This window comes from Sarcophilus harrisii, chromosome 3, assembly GCF_902635505.1.
Source record: "Sarcophilus harrisii chromosome 3, mSarHar1.11, whole genome shotgun sequence".
NCBI lineage: Eukaryota > Metazoa > Chordata > Mammalia > Dasyuromorphia > Dasyuridae > Sarcophilus > Sarcophilus harrisii.
The window spans coordinates 163,299,306-163,327,193 of record NC_045428.1 but is presented as its reverse complement, the minus strand read 5'-3'; the positions used below and the strand labels follow the sequence as shown (position 1 = coordinate 163,327,193).

At 33.1% G+C, this 27,888-nt stretch overlaps 1 protein-coding gene and 1 long non-coding RNA gene across 7 annotated transcripts in view; one reads left to right on the top strand and one right to left on the bottom strand.

The window, feature by feature from the left end:
• Window positions 1–313: 313 nt before the first annotated feature.
• The window catches only part of ARHGEF7 (Rho guanine nucleotide exchange factor 7), a 319,978-nt gene continuing 292,403 nt past the window's right edge, over window positions 314–27,888 (bottom strand). For 3 of the 5 annotated variants that reach the window (XM_031958722.1, XM_031958724.1, XM_031958727.1), the window contains 5 exons: window positions 21,334–21,423; window positions 16,928–17,104; window positions 8,729–8,828; window positions 8,273–8,327; window positions 314–3,426 (listed from right to left, as the gene is read on the bottom strand). In XM_031958722.1, coding sequence (XP_031814582.1) covers window positions 3,304–3,426; window positions 8,273–8,327; window positions 8,729–8,828; window positions 16,928–17,104; window positions 21,334–21,423 — 545 coding nt within the window. In that variant the 3' untranslated portion in view covers window positions 314–3,303. The remainder of the gene's footprint in view (window positions 3,427–8,272; window positions 8,328–8,728; window positions 8,829–16,927; window positions 17,105–21,333; window positions 21,424–27,888) is intronic. The other 2 variants (XM_031958725.1, XM_031958726.1) reach the window with 1 other exon arrangement.
• Window positions 17,026–27,888, top strand: part of LOC116422282 — a 108,683-nt gene continuing 97,820 nt past the window's right edge. The window contains exons 1-3 of one of the 2 annotated variants that reach the window (XR_004232856.1): window positions 17,026–17,087; window positions 17,934–18,126; window positions 18,259–18,353. This is a non-coding gene — a long non-coding RNA (uncharacterized LOC116422282). Of the gene's footprint in view, window positions 17,088–17,933; window positions 18,127–18,258; window positions 18,354–27,888 lie in introns of those variants that run through there. The other variant, XR_004232855.1, reaches the window with a different exon arrangement.

Sequence of the window (27,888 nt, the reverse complement as noted above, 5' to 3'; positions counted from 1 at the left end):
CATTTGCTTTGTCAAGGGTTGTAGGGGTTAAATTTTTTTTTTTTTTGTTTCACTTTGGTCAAGGGGAAGAGAGAAGAGAGGAGAGGGAAATGAAAACAGTCACTTCTTTTGCTTTCTGCTTCCTTTGCTTCCTATGCATTTACTACTTTCCTCAGTGAGAGGAATTCTTATAATTTTATCTTGAATTTTCCTAGGTTTCCTAGTTTACTGAGGTATTTTTTGTTCTTCAATTTTTTGTACTAGTTATAAAATATTCATTTATTTATTAACAAAACATAGAAAACCCAAAGGATAAAATGACAATGCTTCATAATATAGGAAAAAAAATCATTGTTTAATATTAATTACAACAATGTAGCATAAACATTGTAGTAGTCAATACCAGGACATTATCTGTGACATTTAGATTAAAATGTTCTCCAGAGTTATTGTAAATTGATGCTTTAGATTTCCTAAACAAACAATTGGCATTAAGAAAATCTATACAAAGGCAGTCAGTTGTTTAATGTCCAGGATGTCATGACACATGGTGAGACAAACAAGCACATATATCATTAAGTACACCAAAAAGAATTTCAGATGCTACATTTCAAACACAGTTTAGAACTGAAAGTGCTTCACATCTACAGGATAAGAAATGGCTTCATCTCCTCATCCATAAAAGGTGAGAGCAAAGAAGTAACCCTTTCAAAGGTTAAATACACAGTGCCCCATTTTTAATGTTTATATCAAATTCCCAACCCCTCAAAAGGTCACACGGTGAAACGTAGAGTATATGTACAAAAGAACAAATTTTTAAAAAGAAACACTCGAGATGCATTTTCTCTGCTCCCCCAAAACCTAAATTATTAATTCATGGTTTGGGATCTACAGAAAGAAAAGGCAACGCATTAACACGGGTCATCTTAATGACCATTCCCCATATGAAGGAATGAGACATTAAAAACACCATCACACTTGAATTAAATACTTCATTCTACTGTTTAAGGCATGTTCTGTAAGAGATCTATCCTGGCATATGCTGTCTAGAGTAGTTCTTCAGCTAGGACAGATGTTATATCTCTCAGCAAAGAGACACAGCAATACCACCTTTTACAAAGTGATGGAGAGAAGATTAGATCAATGTTGTTCCTGAGTTAAAATCTGCTTAAAGAAGGCAAACTTAAATACTTTTCCCCTTTGTATTGTTTTCCTTTGCAATGTCCTTCCAGCCATATTTAATTAAGGAACAAAATCCACCCTTAAGAAAACCCCTTAAGTAAAAAGCTCGAAAATTTTCAGTTTTGTCATATTCTGCATTATGTGAACTAGAGCATGATAGAAATTTTGAATCTTGAATCAGAATGTCAAAATTTACTTATTTCTACCTTCCCAATCCTGGATTTTCTCATCAATTAGGTCAATGAGAGATTCCAAACCACACCAAAAGGTCTGTATGTATGATATTTCTAAAAATGAAGATTAATTGTGTCACTAAGTTAAACAAATTCAGGACTAAAACCTTTAGTAAGTTGAAGCTGAGAAGAAACCACAATTATCAGAGGGATCCAAATCCTTTTAAACCTGCCATTTAAAAGGGAATTAGTAAAGCAGAATGCAGTATTATTAGGAGGGAAAAGTTCCCATTTTCTTATGCCTAGTATATTCAGAAAATTTCTAAATTCAATCAATCACTTTCCTGGGTATAGGATATAGTTTGTACCTGATACCTTTCTGATGCCAGAGACTAGCTAGCCTTTTGGAGTTTTCTGCCAAGATTTCCTACCATACAGCAATGCAGGTTTTTGCCTCTTAAAAAAAGATTTTGTGCATGCTCTATGAAACAATTCACTTCATTTAAAAACTGACTTAATTAGAAAAAAAAAGGAAATAATCAGCATGAAATATGAAATATTAAAGTTCCTGGGATCATAGGTCTGTCACTGAAGCAGAACAGAAAGTGTCTATGCTTTAGACAGGGCTTCCATCTACTCCAAAGCACTAATAAGATTTTTAAATGCAAGACTGAGACAGCCAGAAAGGCTCAAAAGAGCAAATGTAACCCCAGACTTCCATTTCCCCATTAGCTTTGCAGTTTATACAGAGGGTGTGCAGAAGGGGAGGGGAAGGAAGAAAGGGAAAGTTTAAACTTTTAAACTTTCAGTTGGCTGGGCATAAAATGTATATATTGCTTTATATTTGCCAGAGAAGGAAAAACCTCTCCCACTGAGCATTGTGCTAACATTTGCTGCATCCTGATGGAAAAATAGATCTCATAGAATTTGAACTGGCCTAATAAAGAAACCCTACACATGAATGTTAGCTCATAATATTACCTCTATTTGTTTTTGTTTGGCTGCAGTGATTGTGTAATAAATAATACATTTTATTTACATAATCTGATTTTTAGATTCCTCTTTTTTGTAGGGAGGACAAACAGTGCACTTCATCAAGTTGCTAACGAGCTATACATAAAAGTCTGTGTGTAATCTCAAAAAATATAACAAATTATCACTGATACAGTAATTAAGACAAAGGAGACAATTGCATATATCTTTAATTGGCCACATATGTGGAGCATGTCAGTTTCTCAAATAAATGTATGAATCATGGGTTACTCACTTAATATAGTCAAATGATCTTGGGCTCAGAATTTCTGCATCCTTAAGATTCTTAATACTGTTTTCAGCAAAGACTTACAACCTACTTTAATGTTTGGACAGATATAAATAAAGTTAATTTAAGTGTATTAGAACAGATTTAACTTTTAATTTTGTGATGTTATGTAAGTAGGGTAACTTAGAACAAAAAGGATGATATGAATAGGATTTAGACATTCTTATCCTCCACTCTGTCTTCTAATCCTTGTGACCATAAAAATAAGAGGAAAGGAAATTCTAGCATGGTGTCAGCCCAAATCTAGCAACCATGTATGAATTTAAAATTATAGATATTTACAGAAATATATATATATATGTATATATTTATATATGTTCAATTAAAAGTCACTAATGAGAAACATGAACTTTTAGTCAGTCACTGCACTTTTTTGTAAAATGAGGTAATTTAGATGCTAACAGATTTAATTTAATGCAGTTCGGGAGCCATGATCTTTATCATCACATATGGACTAAATGGTTTCATCATTTCTATACATACAATAAACAAGATCTTTTCTATACACATGACAGGCAAGATAACCATTCCACCCAGTTAAATCTTGCTTTTCAGTGCGCTTGATGTAATACTGACTCATGTCAGAAGGCATCCCCAGCTTGGTCTAAATAACTGGTCTTTCAATAGAAAGAAAAAAAGGCAAGTTCATTATAAATTGGTTTCATCCCAAGCAGGATCATTCATATTCTTTAAGACTTTCCTTACAAGCTTTTCCAGGTCTTTGCGTGCTCTCTGCTCTTCCTCTAGAGATTTCTTCATCTTTTTGTTATCCTGTTTAAAAAAAAAAAAAAAAAAAACACACACACATGACATGTTAATTTATTTTCAGTACTAAACAGAACTTTCCTTCCCCAAAATACATGCGGCCAAGAAGAGAATTCCAAGGACTCATTTAATAAAAGTCTGGTGCAGATTCTAGTGCTATTACGATGCAACACAGTTATTCAACACTCCAAAAGAACTTACATAATTTCCTGGCATCATAAAGGAGACGTGCCTAATGGAAACTTCATTTAGTGTTCTTTTATGTACAACTGCTACTGGGATCCAAAACATGTCATGAAAGGAAAATAGTCCTAATGTCCTTGATTAAAGATTCTGTTTTTAGTACATGAATACAATCATTACGTGCTGACGTTTCATAAGAAAGTTGAAAATAAGATGATATATGATCCTGCTCTTTTCTTATTCACGATAACCAACAAGCACTTTGCAAGGAAATCAAAGTAATGATGTGCCATATTGTGAGTAATGGAATGACTATTCAATAATAGCCCATTCTCAGATAAGACTATAAATCTGGCCCTAGTGAGAAAACAATGGGAGCAAGCAATAAGATTATTATTTTCTCCAAAATAAAATGCCATTTCTTCTATTTCATGTAGAAATGGACACAAGAGGCCACATTTTAACACACATTGGGAAATAACAGTTCTTTTTTAAAGATAATAACAATGCTAAGTACCTGTCTTCCTTGCTAATTTGTTGATAGGATCACTGTTATGGAATGCACACATTCACTAAGCATAAGAAATGTATGAGGATGAAGTTTCATAAACCAAATAATTTGGCATTTCCTAATAATTTCTCTGATATGATGCTCAGGATCCTATTGTTTCATGTGAGCATGGTGGCTTTAAATTTTATTCCCTCTGTATCCAAATGAGCTAGGAATTCTACCATCAAAGTTATTATATCTAAGCTGCTGTTACTGAGCTGATTTTCTCCGGAACACTTCAGAGACCTTTTGGGTTGGCATTTTTCAGCTGCAGAGGTTCTGTAAATCATGGAAAGAGAATAGAAAAAATACAAGAAATAAAAGGGGTAGGAAGTTCTGGTTGAGATCCTCTTTGACCCCCCCCCCAAAAAAAGTTTCTATTTCACTGAGGCTTTTGAAAGGAAGTTGCTAAATGCCTATCAAACAAAGCTGTATCAAGGAGGCCCATGGTAACTAGGCAGTGCCAAAAAAGAACTTCATTTTCAGCAAGAGGAATTTTGCAATCACCTGAATTGGTTGGGCTGTGTTTGTGTTTTTTATTAAAGACAAAAAACAGCTATATTTAAGGAAATACATTTTGGTCTTTCTACTTAAAAAGATAAAAGGGCACCAGAAATCAGTTTCTACTGAGACTCTACTGTCTATTAAAAAATGAACAAAAACAAAAAAAAAAAAACAACTTGAAAAGAAATAGCCCTTCACCAAAAAAAAAAAAAAAAAAAAGGAAAAGAAAGGAACATGAAGAAGGAGAGAAGGCAGAAATAGAATTGAATATTTGGAGGTATTTCCTAAGTAGGTGAACCTTGGATAATTGAGCTGCACCCTCCTGAATAAGAAGTAGTTTCTTGTACACCAAGGAAAGTGGATGTACATCTGCAAGCACCAAAAGGAGAGTTCACCCAGTAGGAGTGAAAGGAAAAAGAGGTAAAGAGGTGTTGGTTGGCAATTCCTAATGAAGGCTATCAATGAATTTGTTAACGACGTGAATGACAGAGTTGTGTTCTGGGAAAATAGATCCATGATGTGTTGGAAAGCTTTCGAATAAGCGTTAATAAATCTGACAACTGCTACATCTGACAACTGCTGGCCTTGCTAAAATAAAATTAGGAAGCATGGCTTTTTTAGAAGTCCCAGAGGAAAAAATGAAGACCTTAGGGGATATATGAAATGTTTTCATCACTGTTGCTCACTGAATATAGCAAATGAGAAAGGCATAAGTGGGAAGTGATCAGACAGTTAAGAATTCATTATCTGACTTGGATTTATCTGAATTGTCTGACATGGTTTAAATACGGGAATAATAGTCCAGGAACAGACTGAATGTAGTGAGAAGTGGTAAAGCAAAAGTAAAAACATTTTTGTTTTGAGCCTCTGGTCAAAAAGTGAAGAGGTAAGGAGAATCCTCTACTTGAATCTACCAAGTCAGATACATGGCATATTTCAGCTGCAGAGGATCTATAAATGATGGAAAGAGAAAAAAATAAGCAAGTAAAAGGGTTAGAAAGTTCTGCATCAGACTCTCTTTGATGACAAAGGAAGAAGAGTATCAATAGAATGAACCAGTAATTCAAAGAAGACAACATCCTAGAGGAGATACATGAGTAAAATTTATGTCCCCAAATGTATATTGATAGAGAGATAAAGTAGTAGTAATAAACAAGGTGAATTCTAATGCAAGAGACCGTACCATTTTAGAATTCATGATAAAAAAACGAAAGAGCCATAATCTGACACATGAAAACTTTCAAGTACTTGTCAAAGGATTTCCAAAAAGAATAAGCAAGATGTTATAGCCTAAATTCTAGAGAGAAAAATAACCCTAAAAGGATGGCAAGATTTCCAGAATGAAGTTCTAAAGTCACAAACATAAAATACTACAAAAATGAAAAAGAGCTATCAAAAGAGGACAGTTAAGAAAATTAACAGGGAAGAAGTTAAACAATTTTGATTCTCAAACTTAATGTACAGAAAAGAGAAGCATGGGTGATAAATATAAAACCCTGGTATGGTTCTATAGGAATAATACAATAATATCAATTAATAATCAAATTGAACTGAAAGGAATAGAGAAGTTCAAAAACAGAATAGAAATTCCCTTTAGCTATGGTGTGAAGCACAGAAAAGAAAAGAAAAAGATCAGGGCACTGCTTAGGATGGATGGAGTGATTAGATAATGGAGAGAGAATGCACAGCTACTCAACTTTTTTGGCTTCAGTTCTTCTACTAAGGAAAGTATCTCAGGCTGACTTTGAACTCAGTTCCTTTTGGCTCTAGGGCTAGTGTTATATCCACTGTGCCATCTAACTACTCCTCTAAGACCTGAAGTTGAATGTATGAATGATTATAACATCCTTCAAGATGTTTAATTTTCATAGCATGAACAAAAAAGGTCAATATTACAAAAAATTTTTAGAATTTCATTTATTTTCTTTTTTTTAATTATTTTTGCTGAGCAATTTTTGCTGAGGTTAAGTGACTTGCCCAGGGTCACACAGCCAGGAAGTGTTAAGTGACTGAAACCAGATTTGAATTCAGGTCCTCCTAACTTCAGGGCTCTATCCACTGTGCCACCTAGCTGCCCCAATTTCATTTATTTTCCAAAGGTGCTTTCTTAACGCCTTTGTAGTTAAATTATTTTCTTTTGGGGTGCCTATGAACAGTTAGTAGGATACTAGAAATTTGGTAAGTGAATAAAGGGTGGAATAGGAAAGAATACTAGAATGAAGCTGCATACAATGTTTGAGGGAAGAATAAATATAGTTTAGTTAGTTCATTAATCAAAATTTTCATCTTAGCATTTTTGCTGCCACCATAACTTCATATGAATAGAAAGCTGCTCTCAGACTTAGGCAAACCTCTGACACATAATGCTAAATCATTCAGCCACTTAGCCCCTGAAGCAACTCTAAGTAACCATAAGACTACTTTCCAAGACAGTTGCTGATCGGCATATATAAGAGAGTTTCACTACAGGGAGTTTCATATACCAATGGAAGCACAGATCTAGACCATAATAAAATACAATCATATAACTGTAGAACTAGGATGAAAATGAAAAGGGCTATTCTGTGAAAAAGAGATTAGATTCATTCTACTTTGTTCCCAGATGGTGGACAAGTAGAATAATGGAAGAGAAATGGGTAGAAGCTGAAGAAATAAATTCAATTTCAATTTAAGGAAAAACATCCTAACAATTAGAGCTGGTCCTATAATAACTAGAATAAGCTCTTATCTTCAAAGGGTAAATGGTACCAGAAAAACATACCTAACCAAAAGTGGAATAGACTGCTTTGAGACAGTAATAGTGAATTCCCCTTCACTGGGTATTGGTAAATAGATGATCACTTAGGGATTATAATTAATCTAGAGCAGGAGTAGAGAATCTTTTTTTTTGGGGGGGGAGGGGGGCGGGGAGACTGAGGCAATTAGGGTTAAGTGACTTGCCCAGAGTCACAATGACAGGAAGTGTTAAGCGGCTGAGGTTCAAACTCAGGTCCTCCTGATTTCAGAGATGGTGATCTATCCACTATGCCACCTAACTGCCCTAAGGGTAAGGAATCTTTTTACTGCCAAGGGCCATTTGGATATTTTCAACTTTATTCCCAGGCCATACAAAATTCTCAACTTAAAAATTAGCCTATATTTGGTCAAACACTTAATCTGAAATAGCGGTGGCCTTGGCAGGGCCTGCAGGTCAGATATTCCCCACCCTTGATTTACAGGGATTACAATCTAATGAAGTATAAAGCACTACTATGGGGAACTTTTTTTGTAGAATTAAGCTGATTTTTTCACCTTTATCCCAGCACTCCAGATATATCTAATAGACTAATATTGGGATAGGTGAAAAGATTTTTTCTGTTGTCACCAACTTCAATTAAATTACTAGAGAGAACCACTTGAAATTGCTGAATGGATTAGATCTTTTTATTTAAAAAACAAAACAAAACAAAACAATAACAACAATACCTCCTCTTTAGCACATATTTTCATGAAATATTCCTTTAAAATATCAAAATACTTAAAGACATATTTAGGGATGTGTGTTTACATGTGTGCATTTATAAAAGATTTTATTTTTTTGACTACATATATGACTAAAGTATAGTTGTTACCCACCTGCCTTAATTCCTGGACTTCATCTTTTAGTGCATACACTGTGTCAACGAGACTCCTGAAAATAAAATATGATTTGACATTAAATACAACTATTAAGTTGAGCAGTTATATTAAAATGCTTAGCCAAGAGAGTACTTGTCTAAGTATTTGTTAAGTAAGTCCATGTTGATCTATCTATACTCTTAAATCTTATTTTTTCCAATGTTATAATGTTGACATCTGAATTGGAAGGGCTTAAAACTCAAATGTTTGTGTAATTGGCAGAATTCTTACCCAAAGCAAGATTCAGCCTGTGGAAGAATAGTAAAGCTTTTATAATCATATGCCCACCCTCATCAAATTTAACCATGGACAGTGGCAGTGCCATCCAAAGAATGGAATGGGGGTAGAGGTAACAAGCAGATATCAAATTTTAAATTTGCAACCCTCTTTGAGAACTGTTGAAAAACATCTTACTTTTCCTCTATCACAGTCTGACCATTACTTTTAGTTTCTTCCACTATAATTTTCTCCTCTTCTGGAAGCAGGACTTGGGGAGCAGATTCTTTACGGGAACCTAGGATTATTAAGAAAAATTTCAAAGTAAGTGAGGTGCCAAAACTAAGCAAAAGGATATGACATTTACAAATTCTCAACTTCTAAAATTTGTAGGGTCAGGCATTTTGTATCATCTATGATATTTCTGTTAAAATCTCAATCTACTGCACTTAGACCATTTGGAACCAATCCCAGGCCATGGCACCCTTTTCCTTTCCTATAAAACCCTTCCCTGAGAGTGCAAAGGAAAAAGAAAACCAACCCTCTAGATCATTTTACATTGAAAACTTGTTATACGCTTTTATTTAAAAGATTTTTCATTAGAGAAGGAATTAAAAATTTTAGGCCACAGTGATGCCCTTTGATAGCAACATCAATCTGGTGTACACATTTTTTTCAAAACACACACATTGGCCATAGTAATATACATTAAAAAAATACATATATACATAATCATTAAAATATTTAAATCTAAAATGAAGTTTGAACAGAAATATAGGACTACTGTGATATTTAAATTGGAAAAAATCAAATTTCGTTTAGTGGTTCTATACGTTATTTTTTTAAATTCCTAGGAATAGAAACAATTGTCTAAGTAAAAAAAATAAGAAAACTGGATATAATAAACATATCAGGGATGCTAATCAAATCAGCATCTAGCACAGTGTGTTGGCACATAGCAGGTCCTTAAATGTATGTTGAAGCAATGAAATCAGCATTGTTCTGACAAGCCCAAGAAATTAAAGCAATTATTTTTTAAAATAAGGAAGTGGTAGATATGAGAGATAATAACAATTAAATCTTTTTTTGATAAAGAAAAATTACACTTATGATAAAGCTTTAGAAAATATTAGTAAATGAGACAATTTAAATTTATGATTTTACATACCTCTAAAAATTATCACGTACACATAAGACTGAGAAAACCTGTTATCTGACTAAGAAAATAAATTACCACAAACAGAATTGTGACAATTTTAAACTTTTTAAACTATGTGGCCCAAATAATAAATGGACCTATCTGTTTAGGAAGAAATGTTTTAAATTGCTTCATTTTAAGCCCTTTAGTTCAGGATTGCCATTCTTTGTTTTCATTAGTCTGTCCTCTCTAAAATCATTTATTTATCAAATACCTTTGTGGTCACAGAACTGTGCTAGATGTTATTTTAAAAATTGCACACAAAATCAAAAGGTTACTGTATTATCATTGACTTCAAAGAAGACAGTGACATATCTAATTTTAAGGTTATATTCTTCTGAATGAATTAAAGGATTTATGAACAACTGAAACAAATTCATGTTAGATGTTCCCAATATGAAAAGACATCCTTTAATCACTCATAATTTTAAGAGAGATTATTTGGGGGCATTGCTACGTACTCTGCAACACATTATTAGTTACTGTTCAGAAGTAACTCTAGTTACATTTTGCTTTTAAAAAAAAAAGTTTCAAAAGCATTCAGAGTAACTTAAATGCTATCATATACAGTCTTTAGACTTGTATCTGGTACCTAGAAATAACTTAGCCTTGTACAGGTGAGAAATGTATAGGTGAGAATATCAGAATAGAGTTCTGAATGCACCAAATCTAATTTTCTGATATGTTTATTATTCAAATGTTATTTCAAGGATGACCCTCCTACCAATGTTCTTAGGAGGAAAATGTCATGTTGTATATTTTCCAACAACAGTTTGCTGCTCTGTTCCCTTGTTCACATTACCCACCTTTACAGATAAAATACGCAACATTTTTTTATTATACTGAGGGAGACAAGTGATCACCCTATTAATTAAAAAAAAAAACTCAAGAGTATTCACTTGTTATAAATATAACTATAAAAAAGGAATGAATGCTTCATTCCTCTAACTAGCAGATGTATGAGATTCTTCCAAATTCCTCTTCTACAGTATCTTTAACTAGAAATCCCTCACTTTGCTAATAGGAATTATTATTTCCTGGCCTCTTAAAAACTACATGGAAAGAGGCTGCCAGAGAGAGAAAGTGGCACCAAAAACAAGTGGCAGGAGAAAGCATTTTGGAAAATTGCCAGATTAATAATAACAATAATAATGATAATGATCAAAGTGTATTACATGTTATCTCTTGATTCTCACAACTCTGACCAGAATTCAGAGTAAGAATTCACAAGGCTAAAGGGGGTCCTGTGTCTTTAATATGAAAAAAAAGTGTTCTTCTCATCAGCATAAGAATTCAATGCTTTTTATTTATCCACAAATATGCACAGGATTCACATGGCTATTCTACATATGGAGGGAAGAACAATTTCTCAATTATCCAACCAAAAAATATAAGACGAATGAAATTAGTATTTAATGAAACTTAGCCACATAAATTTTCCCATTGTTATCAGGAACCCAATTTACATTGTTCAGATTCCCAAAAGTTAGATAACGCCTGCACTAGGTTCAAATCAAAAGAGCATTTGTTTTGTATTTATCTGTCACATTCAATTTATAATTCCACACATCCTCAAAAATAGAATAACAACTTTTTTTTTTTTTAAAAAAAGATCACTTCATATTGCACTGTATTGAAAACACATACATATTGCTATATAAAATAAATGTTTCTAAGCTTAATTCAAATTATTTCATGAGGCTATCATGAATTTTGAATTATGGAATGACCTAGATTTCTAAGCCTTCTCTGTTGAAAGGTTTAAACCAAACTGTTTTTTAATGCATATTTTACATCTGGCTTTAAAAAAAATTACACCTGATACTTGCCATTTGTCTTATTTGAAGATTGTGATCCATGGTAAAGTACTATTTCATAGAAGTGTGGATAAATGGATAATAATTTTCCCTCCTTAAAAACACTGATGGAAAAACTTAACCTCTATGCCTCCATTTTTTAATATTTAAAATGTAATGACAATAACAATTTATTTTGGAAAAGGGTTATTGTGAGAATTAAGTAATAAAAATACTAGTGTTTCAGATTTGGGGACACAGAATTTGCCCTAGGAATTCTTAAAGCAAAAACAAAAATCTCCTTAAAATATAGGAAATCTTGGCTTTTAATTAGCAATATATAAGCTATCTTGTTTTAAAAAATAAAATCTCCGAAGGAAATGCTCATTAATACGCATACTCCATTAGTTACTACTACTTACTTATGCTCCATATGCATTCTGTATATCCTTGATACATACATATGAATATGAATGTATATATAAGAATGGCAATACCTAAACTTGAGAATGGACTTCTAGTGATGGTGTAATTCTTTCAGCTACAGATATTTGACTCTATAAAACTGTCATTATTTAAAATGTCAGTTTTCAGAAAATGTTGGGGGGAGGGAATTTTTATGTGAAGGTTTAAATTTTTTTATATGAAGATTTTATATGAAAGACTTAATAGAGACCAGAAAGGTCTCTATTATATGATAAATTTGTCCTTATTTTAATTATTTCCTACAGTGTTGCAAATTATGAAATTTTAAATATGAGTTCACTAAAGTAATGAGGAAATATTTTTTACTATTTGTAAACATTTAAAATGCTACATAAGATAAGTTATAACAACAGTTATTATGTCACTAACAAACACAATTAATGGCTAATTTCTTACTCAAATTTTAAAAAGTTGACAAGTTAAGAAAGTCCTATCCAAAATGATAAAAAGGTAACCAATATTAGTCTTTTTGGATGTTGTCATGATGGTTTCTCCCCTAAATTTTGTATTAGATAGATTAAAAATGGCATCCTTCAAGAAAAGGTTACAAATATTTAATTTTGATGAAACATCATCTATAATCCTATAAAACTACGTTTATACAAACCTAAACAAGCTGGTTTTAGGGGGAAGATGTAAATTCAAACAATCAATCAATTATAGACTCACAGAATTTCAGTGGAAGAAGCCTTCTTTTGCAAATGATCAAAAAGGCCAGAGAGTGATGCAACCTAAGGCCACACTGTGAGGCTTGACTCCCAAGTCTATGTGCTGTTTACCAAACTTTACTAAAAACCAATAATATTTTACCAAACTCCTTAATAACAAAAGGTTTAATAGAACGCAATTCCCATTTTCAAAACGGGTTTGTGATAATAAAAACCAGCCTAAAACAGACAAGTTTCTAAAAGACTGTTTAAGCAGTTGAGCCCAGAGAAATCCTTACAAGAGTGGCAAGATTATGAACACATTACAAATGTGAAATGTCTTTTAATACTAACATTTCTAATACTCGTCTATTTTATTTTTTAAAAAAGAAAATAGTATCTCATTAACTTGAAAGAGGAACCTAATTTTTTAATAAAAATACTTCTGGAGCTAACATGGATATTGCTGCAAATAAGGTTAGAATAAAATGCATTTTTTTTGTTTGTTTCTGGCCAAAGTCTAACATCCTTTTAGTGAATACTTCATATTTATTTTTACCTCTCATTCCCACTTTCCTAAGCAGTGTCAGAGAGAACTTGCAAGGACTTTTTCTCATATCAAAATAAACATTTTTCTGATCTCCATTTTTTGGCAAACTGGGACTGGGGAGCAAAATGTTTTGTTTTTTTTTTTTTCTGTAGGAGATTTAACTTTTGGTGGCTGAATAATTTTTGAAAAAAAAATTAGAAAGAAATGGATAGAAGAACAAATAAATTAAAAGGAATAATCAAACATTATTTAGAACATTTTTGGACTGTAAGAAAATGCAAAATCTACTGCCAGGGAAGGCTTTTGAAAAAATGCTTTATCATCTGGCTTTCATTTGTACAATGTGATTTTTAGGAGAACAGCCAAATAATATAAAATTTTAAGCTATTCTGTTTTCCCCCATGTGACAATTAAATATTAAAAGCCACAGGCTAGCAAATGCAAAATTTATTTCAACTGTACATAACAGATGTCTTTTTTTAAAATAAAACAAACACTTCATTGCCATATGCAACCACAACAATAATATGCATACTGTACAATACAATGCAACATTCAGATATACATCCAATTTGTATTCTCAAACGGCAGTCATCTACTAAAAGATGGCTTTTCCCATTCACAAATGAAATCCACAATATATATGTGTGTGTGTGTATATATATATATATATCTATATATATCTATATATCTATTTCAATGCTTTATGTCACTATATACATCGCACTGTGTTTTGGCAACTTTATGCAAAACACTCAAGTAATAGATCATAATGTGATTTATGGTAAACACTAATTCATTGGAAACATCATTTAAGCCATGTATAAAAGTACTGACAATGGCTCACACCTACCTTCTAATTCATATTCTTCATTTGTTCATTATTATACTAACTGTACACATATATTACAAAATTGCATAAACATAAGGTACTATTATTATCAGCTTAAGTTCCACAAAAATAGAAACACTGAACCTTTGGATTGCATACCATCATTGCCACACTGGTATATCTTTTTGTTAGTATGTTAAAGCCTGCATCACTAATACTTTTAATCAGTTCACAACAGTTAATGGTGTAAGACAAAAACAAAACAAATTAAAAACCCCAAAGACAACCAAATAAAATTCCAAAAAGCAAATAAGCACCCCGTGAGATTTTTCTTATTCTATAGTGAGCTTAACATCAACAAAAAAAAATCACCATAATGACAGTAATTAGCTTCTATAATAAAGAAAGACTTTGGTGCATAAAGCATCAATAAAAACTTCATATCTCTATAACCAAAAAGTTCCTTAGTATTATAAAGAAAAATTCAAGTTCAGGAACTATATTTAAATATCATGATAATAGGTACAGTAACATAATAAATGGACATAACAGAGTTCTTAATAATGGCCTTGAAAACAATGCAGAGAGCATTAATAAATATTTTTCCCACAAGTTAAATATCATAAAAAGATAACGATATGAAATTTAAAATGAAAATTATATTACTTCTAGATTGATTGCATTACAAAGTGAACATATATATTGTAGTACTGTGAACTTTCTTAGAAAATTCAATTCTCCATGTGAATCAACTGGACACATAAATCTAGTCACTTTGAAATATCAATAAAGGACTCTGGATTCTTAAAATATTTCTCTCTTTTTGATGAATTTTTCAATTTGCATTGGCCAAACTTCTTTAAAATATGAAAATACTGGGAAAATAAATAAACCAGTGGCTACATTGTAGCCAACTGAAATTTCAGAGATGAGCGGCTTTGCTAAATTATTTCATTAAGACTCACCTTCCTTGTACAATCAACTCATATCACATTAAAACACGAAGTGCTAAGTCTATTGGATTTTTCAATTAGGTTTGGCAGAAATTCATTAGCACCTTTGGGCTGGTGAGCAACAGGCTCCACCGTCCAGGAAATAAATAAATATACAAATTGTGCTATAATTCTATAAAAAAAGGAAAACTATGACACTGAATCCAAAGATTTGTGCATATGTAGATATGCTTAGGGACTTGGAGGGGAGATAAAGGGAGAGGCAGATTACAGTCACCTGGAATTACAGCCACCCTAAGGAAAGGAAGGAATGAAAATACTCAAATGTTATTCTTCATTTATTATGGCATTTTGTTTCCTGATGCTGATTTCAGTAAATACTTAAAACAATACTATGGTTCTATTTTGACACCAAATACATTATCACTTGAAGAAAACACAAATTTCCCTCTAGTAATGACCCAAATGCAGATTTGAAAGCTACAACTGAATGTAACAGTGTTATCACATTCAGTTCTGTGTGAAGCAAAAATTAGAGTCTGAGTGAGGCCAGTGAAACCCTCTTACAACAAATCCTAAGAAACTAGGAAATATTTTTCTTTCTTTTCTTTTTTTTAAGCTCTAAGAAATACTTTTTTCCCTTAACTGTGAACTGCATGGCAGCCTTCTGAATTTTAGAACAGGCTTAAACATCCCAATATAGGAAGGATTTTGCATACATATGGGATTGTTGTAACAAGGTTTCACTGCAGTTGGTTGCTGAAAACAAATAAATGTGTGTTCATGGCTATTACATACACAGTAAATACATATGTCAGGGGTGCAGCCAAAGCTATGACTGAAGCCAAAGCATTTGATCTCTAAGTATACCTACCAAAGGCCAGCCTAAGCACAGTCTACCTGTGAGTTTCAAAGGCTAAATGTGCAAGCTTTCAGAACCTCAACTTTTGGCAGTATGTGTATACACAGATACACTTCCTTGGTACCATATGGCAGGAATTATTCTCATTTGAATAAATGGTAATGGTTGTCTAAGGGAAGGGGTTGGAAATACTCCACAATAACTGGGCACTTAAATGAAGTCCACAACATTTTCACCTGGGGAACTTCCATAATATGGTCAAACAGGGAATATCAGGCTGAGCATAAATAATGTTTTCCCAGGACCATACAATGAAGCATGGAGTTCTGAGGACTGAAGATACAACCTCAACTTAGGAAGTAGATCCTTCTTCATTCATACCTGTCAAGGCAAAGAACTATGCTAACAGTGTAAAGAAGGCTCATAATGATTATTAAATGCTCCTGGTAGACTGTTCAGGTCTATGGACATCTGAATTAATTTTGTAGTACCTTCACTGCACATTTTTATCTTTCTCACTGCTATTTTATTCTATGCCAATTTTAATCTGTGTGTTTCTTATACATAGAAAATTCAATCATAATAAGGCTAAAAATATCTCCATATTGCTGGCACTTAGATCACAAACCTATATGGTTTCAGTACAAAATACAAAACGTTCACACTACTGAATCCAAAAAAAGGAAACAGTGCTACACTGACATAGTCAAAAAACAAACCATTGGGAGCTACAAATCAACAGCTATCAGTAATAGTAAAGTAACAACAACAACAAAAACCCAACAACAACAACAACAAAAAACCAACTCAAGTATATCCTTAAGTGAATATACTCTCTCCCTTCAGTAGTCAGGTATTTGAATGTGTATTTAAGTTGGCACTCAAGCCTCCACCATGTACAATGGAAAATATCAGAAACGCTCTCAAAAGTTGTTAAAATATCACATTAAAAAGAGACGAGGAACAGCGAGAAAACATCTAAGAAAAGCAGGCTGTGATACAACAAGCATTTGTTAAGAAAAGCTCAGAAGTGCATTAGTTCTGGTGAGAGATATATGAGCAACAGCTCTTACGAGATGTAGAACCCATTCTGTAACTATGGGCTGTCCATATACTGTCATAGTCAGAGTCTTCCGAGAGGTCTGAAGGCTCCAAACGAGAAAGGCTACTGCGACGACCCAAGGAGTCTAGACTTGATTGGTCATCATCAGCCAAGACGTGATTATGCATCAGGTCAGTGCCTTGCCATGCTAAGGATGTATGGGTGAAATGAAATGGCAGATGAGGATAGGCAGAGGTGGGATGAGGAGGAAAACATACAGGAATAGCCACAACCAAAAAACATGAAACAAAAGCAAAAAAGGTGATGGGAAGAGAAGGAAAAGAGAAAATATTGTTAACAAAAAAGGCATCAAAGCTTATCTATCCTTATTTCTGTCTGGGCTTTCATACTCTAAGCACAACTTAGAATAAAAAATAGAAAAATAAAGCTAGATCATCTCTTTAAGAATAAAACCAGATCACAATAATTTTTAAACTTAATTTTTAATTTGTTACTCATTTTTGAATCTTTAAAAAGTATTAAAATTCTACTACAAAAGACAATTCTGTAAGTGTATGACCATTAATCAATAACATTTAAAATTTTAAAATACACAACAAATGAGTCTGTTTCATTTAATATTTGTAAAGAGAAAATGGCTACTTAAGATGTGTCCCAGTCATTAAAGGGACGGATTGGTAGACTGCCAAATATTTTTTACATACTTCTTTACTTCTTCAGTTAGCTCTCTGCCAAGACTAGAAATCACCAGTAGTCATCTTAATGAATGGGCGGAGAGGAAGAATGTGCCTAAACTTACCTTTTCAAATATGGCCACTGTAAAAATTTCAGAGTGGAGAAAGGAATTAAACAAAATCCACTTCCCTCTCTTTTTCCCACTTCCCATGCCATACTTTGGGTGTGTGTAGCCAAGCTTCTTAATGGAATTCATGAAAATTAAGCCAATAAAAATATTCAAAACCAAAAGCCCACGGGAGGTGGCTGCATCATAAACATTTTGTGTTTATATTAACTAGGTTGTGAACCCTGATTGGGAGCACTGAAACTAAAGAATAGAATCAAGAAAACAAATTAGCAAAGTTGCTAATGTGAAAAGGAGGATACTGAAAGCAAGCAGGAACAAAATGGCTGAAAAGAAAAGACCCCAAGAGCAGCTGGAGGGATTTGTTTAAGTACAGCTGTCCAGAAACACAAAAAAACAGGGAAAGAGTAAGTAAGGAGGCGGGACCCTCCATTGGCATAAACACCCAAAGTTTAAAAAAAAAAAAAGATTCCCTCTATTTGTAACAATCCACCATGGGAATAACTCTCTCTTTGCTCCTTCTCTTGGTCACACCAAAGTTAATTCTGTTTCCAAGACTTAACAAGAAAAAGCAGAGGACCATTTTTATTGAAAATAGGAAGGCAGATTCTGTGAGGTAAGTGACTTTCATTCCCTAGCAAAGATATCAACAAGACATTCTTTTAGTTTACAAAGTCTTCCCATGTTCAGAAGCACATTAATCATGAAGTGATTTTAATAATGTGCACTGAACATATTTCATTTTAATTATCGCTCTTACTAATTTTTTAGAAAAAAAGGATATTTTTCCCCTACCCTGAATATGATTAGGTGGTCTAGCTAAATTTGTCACAAGATAATAGCATAAGAGCTTCAACCCAACCATCCCTCTATCATCACTCTGTCTCATAAATAAAAGCATACTTTAATAGTTCTTATTTTGTATTTTGACTATAATAATTTTTAAAAAAATAATGCAATGTCCAATGCTTTTCTTGTTCAGGCACAGTAGCACATGGGGAGATGTGTGCAAATTACTGTAGTCAATCCCCTTCAGGCAGCCAGAAGCAGCAAAGCCATGAGCATGTTCTAGGACAACATCTCATAACTATTAAAAATACAACTTGCACTAGAGGAAAGAAAATCCCATGTGACTTCATTTCTCTGAGACCATTAGTTAAAAATTTTTCTTAAGAAATATTTGAAATTGAAGAATTATAAAATGTTTTTAACAAGACCAATTACAATAACTTTTTGACATCCAAAGGAACCATTAATGTAATTATTTTATTCATTCTAAAAATACCTGTAATTAATTTTAAATATTTTTACACAACACTTTATATATAGTCATATCTTGATTATTCACAGGCTAATTACACATCTGTGTATTACCCAAGATTTCTGTCTTCATATCAGCTACTTTGTATGTCACCTCAATACTTTTTGCCATAGAGGATGTAGAAGAAACAAGAGTAAACCAGTCAATTCTGGTGGTTGGTTAAAGTTTCCATAGAATAAGAAAAGTTTAAAACTAGTAGCTAAGTAATAATTTTTAAAATAGATTTAAATGATCCTTGTTAGACTTATATCTAATACAAGGCACTTTTCCCAGAAACCTAAAGTGTTTAAAAAGCATTTTAATCTCTCTTTTGCTGGGTGAAAAGTGAATGATGAAAAGGAATTTACTAAAAGTCAAGATGGCATCAAAACTAGATTTGTAATCTATACTAATAAATTACAATATTTAGACAACATAAAAAAAACCAGATAAGAGCTGTGGATTCTGAATATTACAATAAATTGTATGTACCCAGCACACTCTGCAATAATAAAAAGAATGAGGAATTTTAAAGAATATCTGCCTGGTTGGTTGAGACTAATTATAAACACTGTTGATTTGGGGTGTTGATTTTGCTTTATTAAAAAATATATTCATTATACATAAAAATAACCAGCAATGCTTTACATCAACAAGACAGAAGCTTAAGCAAATGAATATCTATGGATTTAAAAAAAAAAAAACAATTTGTCAGAGGAATTTTCTTAATATCTATCCCCTATAAATATATAAATAAAAATATATATAAAAATAAAACCTGATTTGCTGTCTATGTGTATGTATATATACACATACACATGTACATACACACATACAGAGGCAGCAATCAGATTTTACTTTGGATCATATGGAAAAAAAATGGTATAAGCTGAATAATGTGGTTTTCAAAGGATTCTCAGTAAAAGATAAAACCAAGGTAGCAAAAACTCAAAAAAGAATTATTAAACACATTGATAAATCAACCAGATCAATCTAATCCTCACATTATCGTTGTGAAATACTCCGAAAGTCCACATAAAGTAGACATAAGTCTACTGTAGAATTATAAACATGAAACCTGATCTTGAACCTAAAATTCTCTTTCATAGACTTTCAGGTTTTCTAAGGATCTTTTCTAATTTTTTGTCAAGATGCAGTTAAAAAAAAAAAAGATTCAAGTTTTAAAAAGTATAAGAATGCAACAGCTAGTTTTTAAAAATAACAGGCAATGTTAAGCGCTAGCATTAATTTGCATATTAGATGCTCAGTAGTTATGTATTGAGTTAAGTAGAATTAAAAACAAACACACAAACACACAACTTAAAGAACATCACAAAATTATTCAGGGAAGATTCTAAAATGCATTAAGCATAATTCTTCAAACCAAAAACTGAATGTCAAGGTATTATAAAACTGTTTGTCCTTTCTGTGGGTAGCAGAAAGGACAATCTGGACTTCTCTAAAAATAGGACTTTGTCTTTTATCCAGCTAATAGGGCACATTATTATCGCACACTGCAAAGCCAGAATAGGAGAACTAGGTTCAATATAACTACTCCTGGTTTAGCCTCAGCCAAATAGTAAAACCAGGAATAAAATGAGACCATTTTCTAAAGAAAAATAATGTACTATAATCTACCTGTACTATATTTTCCACTCTCACTGTGGAAGAGAAAAGTAGAAAAACTTCCTTAACTCTGCCACTGTCTGTAAAAGGCATCTTGAGATAATAGCATCTAGACAACAATATGTAAGTCAACTAAAGTGATACTGGCATCTAATAAAGAACTTTTTCTAACCAATTACCTTACAAATTAAAGTGAAACATACTTTGTAAACCTTAAAATATTGTTACTACACAAACTTTTTTTTAAAACTCAAGTGACTTTATTTTCATTCTAATTAGCAGTCAGCAATTCCTTTCAGTGAAAAATTGTTCAAAGATTTCGACTTGCCACCAGTTCACATGACTGAGATATGATATTAGTGTTTTCCCCAGTTTTCCCCTTTTTACTATTTTCTAGTATATTTTCTTAAGAATGAAATACTTTCTAAATAAAGGCTTATGCAGTAAGTCACACCATGTTCTTCTATTACAGATAACTAAGATCCCTTTAAATATTTTTAAGATGTTAGTGTGGGATCTTCATTTTATATACAAAACCATCCAAGCTCCAAAGACCAAAATCAATTCAGACATATGATCAGTGGTCACTGATTACTTTTGGTGGCTGCTCTGCCTCCAATATTGAACATCATGCTCTAGTACTAAACATGTCCAAGTACCAAGTCAACATAACTCATATTAAACTTACTTGAATTGAGTGTTTGGCGGGTTTTGGCACTTGTGCAATATGCTTCAATAACTTTAAGAATCTGGGCATCTTCTTCCAAGGCAGCTGTACCTATTAACAAAAGAGCAAAATTTCACATCAATTTAGGAAATATTTAATGTTTTGATGGATCCTGGTGATTTTTGTCCATGTCCTTCTGTGAATCTGCCATAAGGATTTCACTCAATGTACCATGAGTCTCTCCAGAGCTTTTTGACATTTTCTGGACAATATGACTATATGGGATAACTATCAGTTTTCTTGCTTGCTTGCTTTGTAACTGGTCCACCTTATTTTCTAGCCATACAATTCCTGATGATATTCTGTCCAGCGCTTTTCCTGTGCAATTCAACTTGAATATTGTCTCAATGAGACAGCAGGAATTTCTTCAAATTAAATTATTTTTCATTTAATACTTTTAAAGAAGTCGGTGACTTCAGAGCTTTCCAACAGTTAAATACAATAACCTGTTGAATACATTCTGAAAATATGAAGTCAGTATAATTCAGCATCAAAGAAGAATATCTAAGAAAATTTACTTCCCCCTTAGTATTTTTTCCAAAGAGTTTTAAAATTACATTTACATAATTACAATGTTATATTTTAATAAATAATCATAGCAAAAGAATAGGACATCTGTGAACCAAAAATCATTAAGACGTATATTTAGGGTCAGCTAGGTGGTGCAATGAATAGAGTGCCAGCCCTGAAGTCAAGACAACCTGAGTTCAAATCTGGTCTCAGACACTTAATACTTCTTAGCTGTGTGACCTTGGGCAAGTCACTTAACCCCAATTGCCTCTGCAAAAAAAAAAAAAAGTATATTTAAAGTGCTATCAACTCATAAGCTAAAGAACTTTCCATTAAGATACAGGAACACCTTATTAGAGTTCTCTGAAACACTGCCGTTTCATCTTGGATTATGAAGGTCATTAGATGCTGTCACTCAAATAAATTTCATAATAATCCCTGAGAGTAAAATCCAGTGATCATAGAGAACTTACTTTACTACAGCTAATGGTAAGTTAATGATATTAAAGATATAGAAGAAAAAGAGTTAAAATCCTTCAATACCTCTTGTTTTTTAACTTCTTCAGACAGTTTAAGGTCCAGTCAGAGGGCTTTGAAATCAAGGCACATACTTATCTTCCCCAATAAAAAACAAGTTTCTCAGTAAATAAATATTTATTAAATGTTCAATATATGCCATATACTGGGATAAACAGTCAGGATACAAAGAAAGGCAAAAACCAAAACAAGACAAAGTAGAATACCTGCCATCAAGGAATATACATTCTAATGCAGGAGATAACATGTAAAATAAAATTATGTTAGTATTTACAAGATATATACTACAAATATAAAGTCATCTGAAAGGAAATGGCATAAGCAACTGAAGAATAACAGAAAGGGGCAGGAAAGGCTTCTTTTCTGGGATATGAGGTGAATTTTGAAGGAATCTAGGAGTATAGGTAAGGGGGCAAAACAGTCAAAAGATAAAGAACTGTCAGTGCAAAGGAAATTGAGTGCTATGTTTTAAGAACGCCAAATAGGCCAATGTCACTACATGTAGACTACATGGAAAGGAAATATGAGAGACCACAAAGGAAAGAAAGGAGCAGGTTAGGTGAAGAGTTTTCCATGTTAAACCCAGTAGCTTATTATACTTGATCCTAGAGATAAATGGCAGGAGCCTTGAACTCATGGAGCAGGGACAACTGACAAGATCAGACCCACACTTTAGAAAAGTCATCCTGACAGTAGAATAAATTAGAGCCGTAAAGATCTGAGACAGGAACACCAGTTAGAAAACTATTGCAGTTGTTCAGGAAAGTTTATTTAGGCCGGAACAAGAATTATGGCTTTATGAATAGAAAGGAGTGGAAATGTTGTGAAAGCAAAAACAATATTTGACCATGAATTGATGAAATGAAAGTAAAATGTAAATAAGCTGAGGTTGTACAGCTAAGGGACTATAGGAGAACCATGGTACACTCAACAATGATACTGAAATTCAGAAGGTGGAAGGTCTTAGAAGGGGAAGATAAGAACTATTTTACATATGTTAAATTTGAGATCCTTACAAGATTTAGGGTTTCACATGTTCAAGAGGCCCTGGCACATATGTGAGTGATTGTGCTCAGCTACCTCTTAACCTCATAGTTCTTCAAGCTTATTTATTTCTCCTTGGTCTATTCCTTCATGTTACCTAAACCATGCATAAGAATGTTCATATTTTTAATCTTGCCAACACCCACAAATATTCCACTTCTATATTAATGATTTCTGAAATTCCTCTATCTGATCACAATCTATTGTCATTTCACTTCTCCCTCTTGCCTTGCTACCACAACCCTTGTCTTTTGTCCACACTATAAAACTCCAATCAATCTCCTGACTTCTCAGTGGTTTCTAGACCATCATGTCTGTTCTAGCAATACTGTCCTCTGACAAAAGCAGTTCAACTCCATAATGTTCTCATTTGATGAATCCCTTGTTTCACTTATCGCATCACCAATCTTGCTCTACCAAGGTCTGGCTTTTGATCATTCCCATTACTTGTTGCCTCTGCTCCTCCATGCTGATGAATGAAGCTGGAGAAAACTCACAAAATCATGCAGACTAGGTCCACAAAAATTTATGTTTCATAACTTCAACTAAGTTCTCACTGCTTCAAGTCAATCCTTTTATACTTCCTTAGTCAAATTATTATTTCATTTATCAGAGCAGTTCTTCCAAGCCTTTTTATCCCTTCTCAAATTTGTCATGACTCTCCCTATGTCCTACTCTCCAAGGTGCAAAAAGATCTTATCTCATCAATTGAAAAAAAAAAGGGGGGGGGTCATCTGTCAAGATCTCCCTTTTGTCCCTATCTCATATTACACAGATGCTTTCTATTATTATCTCCTCCTACAACATCACATCACATCAACCAACATTTATTTCATGTCTATTATGTGCCAGGGACAGTGCTAAACACTGATGCTAAGCAAATCACATGAAGAGGTAGCCCTTCTTGCAAAAGCTAAGCCTTCTAATTGCACAAGTTATCTCACACAAGCCTATTTTCCCCAGCAGATTACCTCCTCTATAATCCTTTCTCTCACTTCTCAATTTCTCTGTCTACTGGCTGCTTCCATATTGCCTATAAACATGCCCAAATCCACTTCCTCAAAAAGCCCTCATATAATCCATTCATTCTTGCCAGATTCATCACCCTCTCACATCCCTTTTGAGGCTAAACTCCTTAAGAAGGTCATCTAGAATAGGTGCTTTCTTTGTAAACATCTGCACTTCTTTTCCTTTCGACTTTCTATAGTCTAGCTTCCAATCCTTTCATTCAATCAAAACTGTTCTCTCCAAAGTTACCAACAATCTCTGAGTTGCTAAATCTAAAGTTTTTCTCGATCTTCATCCTTTGGGCTCTCTGCAGCCTCTAACATTGTCAATCAGTCCCTTTTCTTTGGTATTCTCTCTAAGTTTTCAGAACGTTATACTTTCCAGGTTTTCCTACTACCGATCACTGCTCCTTCTCAGTCTTCTTTGTTAGATCTTAATCTTTATCACTCCTGCTATATATGAATATTCCATTGGAATTTGTTTTCTCTAATACTATTTTCCTGAGTGATCTCATCATTTCCTATGGATTCAACCAGCATTATGCTCAAGATTTTCAAATCTACCTATCCAGCTATAATTTAGCTCCTAAGACCCAGATTCACATCTTCAAATGCCTACTGGAGATACTAAACAGGGTATCCTGTAGATATTTTAACTTACCAACCCAAACTAAATTCATTATATTTCCCACTCCAAACTTCCCTCCTACCATCAAGAATACCACTATCCTCTCTTCCTGGTTCACAATCAACATGTTATCCTTGACTCCTCACTTTCTTATTTTCCATATTCAATCTGCTGCCAAGGCCTGTCAATCAAACATTTTAACATCTTGTCACATATATATAATATATGCATGTGTGTACATACATATATATATATATATATATATATATATATACACACACACACACACACACACACACATATATATATGCATGCATGTGTCTGGTACGCATCAGATGCTAATAAATGCTTACTGACTTTCAGTTATGTTCCCTAATCCAGAGAAAGTATAATTAGAAAGACAATAATAAAGATAATATTAGGTTAATGCCCTGAATAGGAAGTCATATTTATGAACTGTGCTATAGATATGGCACAGTGTGCCAATGGCAGAAATTGGACAGCTTTCCTCAGTCAGCTTAACAATGGAGGTTTATTACTTTGTTCTGAAATACTGTGAAATCTAAGAATTTTGAAAATATTAAAATGAAATTTATTAAAATGAAATCACACAAAGGATATGGAAGTTCAAAAAAAATTTTTTTTAAATTACATGATGTAGTAGCTCTCTTCTCAGGGCAAAAAAAAAAAAAATTGGAAATTGAGGGGATGCCCATCAATTGGGGAAGCCAATTGCTCAATCAATTGTGGTATGTGTTTGTGATGGCATATTATTGTTTTATGACAAAGGATGGGCAGGATACTCAGAAAAATCAAACAAACAAACCTGAAAAGTTCTTCATGAACTCAAGCAAAGTGAAATGTACCATATGGAAAGTAATAACAGCATTCTGGTTTGACCAGCTGTAAATGATTTTGCTATTTTCAGTAGTTCAATCATCTATGACTCTTCGGAAGGACTTATGATGAAAAATCCTATCCATACCCACAAAAAGAACTGATTGTGGTTGAATATAGACAGAAGCATTCTCTTTCTCTCTCTTCTTTGTTTTTAAGTTAATTGTTCTTGAGGGTTTTTATTTTCATTAGGATTGGCGATCCTTCCCCCCCCCCCCCCCCCCCCCCCCCCCCCCCCACAACTTGACTTTTATGGAAATGCTTTGCATAACTTTACATGTAGATTCTTAATTGTAGGTGGGAATAAGGGAGAGAACTGAGGACTCAAAAATTTTTAAAACAAATGTAAAAAAAAATTGTTTTGAATGTAACTGGGGAAATGCAGTAAATAAGTAAAGAAAAAGAAATTGAAGGAAAAAATTATATGATGCCACTGCTTTTCATTTGCATGATGACTAATAATAATTAGTCATGATCAAAATTCACTGGTAGCCACTCTATAGAAAAACTAGCAATGAAGGTTATAGCAGGATATTTTCTAGAAGATCATGTATTTATCCTCATCCATTAATTTCTTTAAAGAAAAACTTCAATGTATCATTATTGTAACATTATTAAGTAAAATCCCTGATGAAAAATTCATTGAGGACCATAACGGGGTTATTGTGGTTGCTTAGAAAATCAAGAGGATAGGAAAAGTATGTGGCAAGGGAAACTTAAATGTCACTTTTAATACATTAATACATTCTAAGGCAGGAAAATACCAATGTACCTAATACATAGGAACTTGTGAGAAAGGTCAAATCACATGTGTGAAAATATGTTTATGTGTACACTCATCATGTACATGGCTCTCCATTTTCAAACTCTGACTAGGGTACCAAATGACACAAACTTTCAATTCTAGTCAAAAGAAAATTTGATCTTCATTCCCACAATGAGGTTGTGACCTGTTCAGATTATACAAAACCAAGTGGTTTTAGATTACAAATTATTATAATTTGGTTAGAGATTCTTAACTGACTGAGAGCTTTTACATTTCAGCAGCATTATGGGCATAAGAGAAGGCTTTGAAGAAATATTAACAGATGCCCAAGATTTAATTACAACAATCACTTCATTTTATATACCTTGTCAATATTAAGCACACCAAGGCTTGAGATCTTATAAAAGATGGCCCTTTTTTGTCATCTTCTATAGAAGATAGATCTCATGATCTCTTAAGTACCTAAAAGCCTTTTGGATAAAGAGAAGAAAGGGATAAAGAACTAAAATCTAAGTTCTAAATAAATCCTATGAACTTATTAACAAATCGCTTAACCTACCTGGAATTTACCTGAATTCTCTTATCTTTATAAGAAGGGAATAAGATCAGTTTAATTCTATGATCTTTTCTAATTAAGATATTCCATAATTCTACAGCTCTCAGAATTAATATAAATTAAAGAGTTCATAAGATCATAGTGCGATAATTGGAAGAGATTTCAGACCTTATTTTACAGATCAGGAAATAGATTAAATGACTTGTGCAAGGTAGTAAAGAGGAATCTGAACTGAGTCACTAATTTTTCTATTGTCCATTGCCTTGGTCAATGTTAGCAGTGAGAAAGATCTTAAATTAAAGTTATATAATCCAATTCTATCATTTTACAGAAGAAGCTAAATGACTAAGGGCAAATGATTCTAATGCAGGGGGATTTCCATCTCATTACATTGCCTCCCCATTACTTCATTCTTAAGACATCACACATCAAATAATATGGCACTGTTTGCTATGGCTCATTGTTACTATATTTAATAAAACATTTTAGATTACAATTTAAAAGATTTACCTCTTTCACTGAAATACTCAGGTAAACATGTGAAGTGTGATGACTTAACTTAAAAAGATAT